Consider the following 5556-nt stretch of genomic DNA (forward strand, 5'->3'; position numbering starts at 1 on the left):
GCAGCTCAGGCTCCTTCACCGCTCGCAAGCACGAAAGGGTTAAGGCGAGCCTCGCACAAAGTTTGCGGTGAGCTGAGCTCAGAGCGCCCCTCCGTCCCTCCCCTCGGCGCCGGCAGCTCGGCTCGTTCCCTGCCTGTTGCCTGCCGAGGGAGGCACCGGCTGCTGCCACCGAGGGAAGGCTCTCGCCCCTTGTCCGCTGCCTGCCAAGGATGATGCTGCTCCGGTGACATCCCGGCATCGGAGCGAGAGCCATCCCCGCCGCGGGGACCAGGGGAGGAAAAGTGCCCTGGGCTGAAAGGACAGTCCCGACTCCATCCAGCAGCACGACAGCAAATCCTTCCTGCACACATCCCACCGCCCGGGAGATGCTCCCAGAGCGATCCCAGCCTGAAGCGGGGACTCTGCTGCCTCATCCCAACACCGCTGCCTGCTCGGAAAGGTAACTGGGCTTTATTCTGCTCCCTCCCCATGCACTGCCACAGCCAACATGTCCAGCATGAGAACAAAATACCCTGTCTGCCCCTGGAGGAGGAGGCACCACCACCCCCCTGCCATTTTTGTCTCCCTCAGATCCCCCCTGGAGAAAATGCAAGCCGTGGGTAGAAATTGCTACTTTTGATGTTTTGTCTGCATTTCGTCAATGCTGATATTTTTCTGTAAAGGTGACCTAGACAGAATACACCTGGTGTGTTCAAGCCCAAGCCTTGGAGAAGCTGCTCAAGTAATTGTGGTTTTTTGTCCCACTCACCTGTTTATAAGAGTCAGGGTGGGTGGAAAAGCAGAGGGGARCTCAGGAAAGTTGCCTGCACTTTCAGAGATGCAGTGCTGGCAAGCAGTGCTCACACTGAATGTGGGAGTAGAAGGAASCAGGTGGGTTAGACAAAACATTTACTGCAGCTGCAGGTGCAGTTTTGACTGTCTGTCAGCGCTGTTTAGGGGGAAATCTTTCTCTCTGCTCCTCTGTGACCTCCAAATGTGCAGAGCAGAGCAATGCAGGCTTCTAAAACTCCCCAGAGCTGAAGCTCCCCACACCCAGAGAGCTGCAGTGGGAGGCTGGTAATGTCAGTGCCCATAGAGTTTTGGCTGATGAATTTTCTGGCTCAGTGACATACTCTGAAAAAAAATTCATCTCTTGTGTATGAAGGCTTCTATTTTCATTGCAGATTTTTATTAAAAGAAATGTGTTGGGTTTGGGTTTGGGTTTGGGTTTTTTTAATCCCTGATTAAAAACAGCCACAAACTGATAAAAAAAAAGCCCCAAGTGTCTGCTTGAATCAATCTGCACCCACTGAGCACCAGTGCTCACTCAGAATCGAAGCATTGGTCAGCCAGAGAATGACTAAACCTTGAAAACTGAGATCACGGGGAAKGTTCCTGTGTCCATGAACTTGAGGGCTCCTCATGGTCACCAGTGAGATCCTGCCTCCCCTAACCTCAGTCATACACAATTATAATCTGACCTGCTTTACACACAGTTTCTCAGAATCATTGTGTGCCACTTATTTTCACAACATGTGAAAGAGGAGTGTACAAAATCTAAGTYTACTGGTATCCAAAGAGATGTGCTCAATGGGATAATTGGTAGATTGAAAAGCAAAAGTCTTTGGGGTTGCCTGGAGCTATTGAATWATTTCTGGCTCATTTCTGGAGAAGATGCATTTAATGTTGCAGCTTTCAATAGTCTGAATAGTTGGTTGCTCCTGACAAATCTATGGTTGAGCTTAAAAAAGCCCCGAACAGTGCCAGCTTCCCATTGCTAATAATTCTTACTATTAATCTGCTCCTTTTATCAATAAATGCCCAGCTGAGCTTCACTAATTCAACATCTTGGTGTGCAGTTAATTATTGAACTTCAGACTAATGTCCTCAGCATTCTGCAGTCCAATTTTATGAAGGATATCAAGCCACTAGGCTCTCAGCTCATTAAGGGGAGAAACCAGCTCTGGCTTTTGCTCTCGGGAACAGAGCAGATGGGATGGGCAAAGACATTGCTGTGTACTTTAACTCACACAAGTGTCAGATTCCAGGCTGGTTGCATTTCATTATCAACAGAAAAATCATATTGTAAGAACAGAAGTTTAATACAGTCAGTTACCTTCACACCCTCTATTTCCCACCTGCTGTGTAGCATGAGAATATTCTRCATGGGGGAAGAATTGCCATTTATAGATTCCGAGTGTGAAAATCACAGTTATTGCCCTGTGATTGAGAGCAAAATTGCCTGGCTGTCCTCCCCACACCTCTGCAGCAGCACCAAACCCTCTGCCAGAAGAACTGGCTCCAGAGGTGTTGGGTCAGCCCCCAGAAAAACACTGAGCTTGCCCACAGCCTCCTCCACAGCACAGCTCAGAACCCACTGCCCACACAGCCACTGCAGATGTCAAATCCCCAGGTAATTTTTTCAATCAGTGATTTGGGCCAATTKATTACTGAGCAGGATCTGGTCCAATATTCCCTAAACTGGATAGCTGTTATCTCAAATGTTTTGGGACTGAGGGAGGAGCTTGAGATGTAAAGTGTAGACAAGCCCCCTTCTCAAAAAGTCAGCAAATCAGATACTTCCCTGTCATCTGAGCCAAGGTAGCTCTGTATTGCTTGCAGTGAAAGTCTGAGGYCCCTAGAAGTCAAAATGTTTTGCAGCAAGATGTCATTTAGGTGAAAYCTCACATGTCAGAGCTTTCCTCATATTGACCTAGTGTTTCATTGATTCTGATTATCACAGTATATTACCATGTTAATATTACTGTATTTATATTCATTGTAGGTATATAGATAGTGGACATTATAAATTATTGCATCAGCTTGTTTCAGTGCTTTACTTTTTGTTTCAGATAAAACCAAAATTCTGGTTTTATCAGAGCAGAACACAATGCTTTGGATGCATTTTACAGTGAAATTTCAACATTTCCATTTTCTGTTTCCAGCTGGCAGAACTGAAACTGCTAAAATGTTAAGATTCCCCCCATTTCTAGTATGTTCTGCTGCCAGAGGTGAGGGCAGTGTCACTTCCTGCAGCAGAGTTTCTCCAGGGGGACAGGGAGGGCTCTGCACCTGCCAGGTGCACCTGGCTGCAGAAAAAGAGGGTCCTGATACACAATAAATGAGACACATGGTAAAAAACACTGATTGGATTCATATCTTCCCTTCCTCTCTGACATCTGATTCCACAGACTGTGGGGCCTTCTTGTATCCATAAGGGAAGAGTTACCAGAGGAGACCTTAACAAAGATTTGCATGTTTTGTCCTAAGGTCAAATATTTTGTGCTTCTCCTCCTCTCAAGGTGTCTCACAGGAGCATGGCAAGGGTTTCCTTATCTATTTGTTCTAAAGATAACACACCGAGGCTAAGCTATTTTGGTACCTGGTGTCATTTCTCTCTCTCTTTCTCTCTCCCTCACTTTTTTCCTTTCAGAAAGCTGACTTTTTGACTGTCCCTAATGAGAAACTCAGAAATCCGTGCTCCTTAAGCAAGTTTCAGCAGCCCTGAATTAGGAGAGAAGGGATCCCCCAGAAGTCTGACAAAGCAGGAAACAACCTTCCCCAGCTCACCCAAGGATAATCCMCCTGCTGTGGCAGAAGCTGGCAGAAAGCTGATTGCTCAGTCTGCCTGGAAAACAACGCTAGAAACACCAAAGCTGTGCAAACCTTGGCAGCTCAGTTTGAGAGAAGGACCAAAGCTTTTCCCCTGCCAAAGGAGGTGACTTACCAAAAGGAGGCCCAAAGCATTTTTAGGACAAAATCAAACCAGAAGGAAGTGTGAAGCACAAGTGTAATGCTCGTTGTCATTATGACAGCAACTTGCAAACCGGTTTGCAAAGGCTTGTCCCTGCTTTAACTGCGTGAACAGGAGCCTTCGTACCGAGAGCATGGAGCATCTCCTGCTGCAGCCATCCTGCCATCTGTGCTAAGKTTCCTCTCCTGACCTCCTTTGTGAGTCTGCTGAGGGGAGACAGGAGATCTGAGGGTAAATAGGGAAAATGGACCAAAGCTGACAGAAAGCAATGACTGAGATTTATTTCAAATTCCGTGGGAACCTGACTGGCCGTGTCCACCTTCCAACTCTGGCTACGGAAGTAGACACAACAGCAGATAAATATTCCAGCCTCTACGTGTACGTGGGATTGTTCCTAACCCTYCTGGCCATCCTCCTCATCCTGCTYTTCTCCATGCTCCTGCGCCTGAAGCATGTTGTGTCCCCCATCACCTCCCCAGAGGGCACTGAGAACRTCCAGCGGTTCACAGATGTGGAAATGCACAGCAGGATCCCCAGCACTTAGGGAGCCCAAAGCAAAGAGGGCTCCRTGCTTGGGAAATGTGTTTTGTTCAGCCAAAGGTGGTGGGAAGAAGCTCTGACTGCCTGTTGAGCCCCACAGCCCTCAGCAGCAGCAGTACAGATCATCTGGAGAGCGCTGACATGGCAGACATGYGTKYAACACCCTCCAGAAAATCTACRTTACAGAAACCTACTGCTGTCAGGRAAGGCTCACATCCCTCTAAACACCTTGGAGAAACAGGGAAAGCCACAATAATGACAGCCAAAACCCCAGAGACACGTAAGAGAATGTGTCCTGGAGGCTGTGTTTGCTGACCTCCCTCTCTGAATCAACGAAGTTAAGTGGTCCAAGTGGGAAGGGCCCACAGGGCACTCACAGAAATTATCAGTGGCTTGAAAATTCTCAGGCATTTCTTCCATCCAAGAAGGAAAACATTATTTTTTTTTTTCCCACTAGAATGGCAGTTAAACAATGGAGTTTCAGAAGTATACAGATGTTTCATCACCTGCCGGAAGGAGGTCGTTCTGACATTAGAACCCATTCAGTGAATACTTGCATGCCAGATATCAAAGAGATAAAACTTCCAAAAAGAAAAGAGAAAAAAAAAAAAAAAAAAAAAAAAAAAAAAAAAAAAAAAAAAAAAAGCAGCAGCAGGAAATGATCAGCAGGAGAGAGAAAAAAGCATTAAAGGACACTCTACCTCTTCCTTTGTTCTCCTTTACATTAAGTGAGCTGAATACAATTTTTATGCCTTTTAGGCTCCCCAGTATCACTCAGTAATTAAAATGCAGTGTAAATTTTGGGAGTCCGATTGACATTGCTCTCCTAACAGACTCATGTTCATAATAAATGTTATCTCATATCCATAAGGTCTTCTTCCTCTAAAGACGGACATGTTTTTCCAAAGGTTTTTAATTTGTTTTCCTCCAAAGCAAGCTGAGGAAATGCCAGGGCCTGGCACTGCAATAAGGAATAGTGTGAACAGCTTTGGACACAGATTAATAGGGAACATGCAGATGGAAAGTAAACTCACTGAGCACTAAGAGATAAGGTTGGATTCAAATATCCTGATGGAATCTCGTGGGGGAAACAAATGTTTTCTTAAATTTATGGAACAACAATCTGACCCARTCCTATGAGTGACGTACAGAGGGAGGCATGGATTCTGAGGAGGGAAAAGATGGAGCAAATATGGCAAATCCCTCCTGGGAGAACCACTGCCTCTTAGAGGAAAACCTTCAGTGAATTGTTTCAGCTGCATCTCTAAAGGGCAGGTATTTTA

At 46.1% G+C, this 5556-nt stretch overlaps 1 protein-coding gene across 1 annotated transcript; it reads left to right on the plus strand.

Moving 5' to 3' along the window:
- The first annotated feature begins 97 nt into the window (after positions 1 to 97).
- On the plus strand, positions 98 to 4416 carry SERTM2 (serine rich and transmembrane domain containing 2). Its single transcript, XM_057370122.1, has 2 exons — positions 98 to 439; positions 3413 to 4416. The coding sequence occupies exon 2, from the start codon at positions 4002 to 4004 to the stop codon at positions 4275 to 4277; it is 276 nt and encodes a 91-aa protein (XP_057226105.1). The 5' UTR covers positions 98 to 439; positions 3413 to 4001; the 3' UTR covers positions 4278 to 4416.
- The last annotated feature ends 1140 nt before the right edge of the window (positions 4417 to 5556 follow it).

The sequence above is a fragment of the Malurus melanocephalus genome, unplaced genomic scaffold (assembly GCF_030028575.1).
Source record: "Malurus melanocephalus ecotype Western Australia unplaced genomic scaffold, MMel_1.1 scaffold_120, whole genome shotgun sequence".
In the NCBI taxonomy this organism is placed as follows: domain Eukaryota; kingdom Metazoa; phylum Chordata; class Aves; order Passeriformes; family Maluridae; genus Malurus; species Malurus melanocephalus.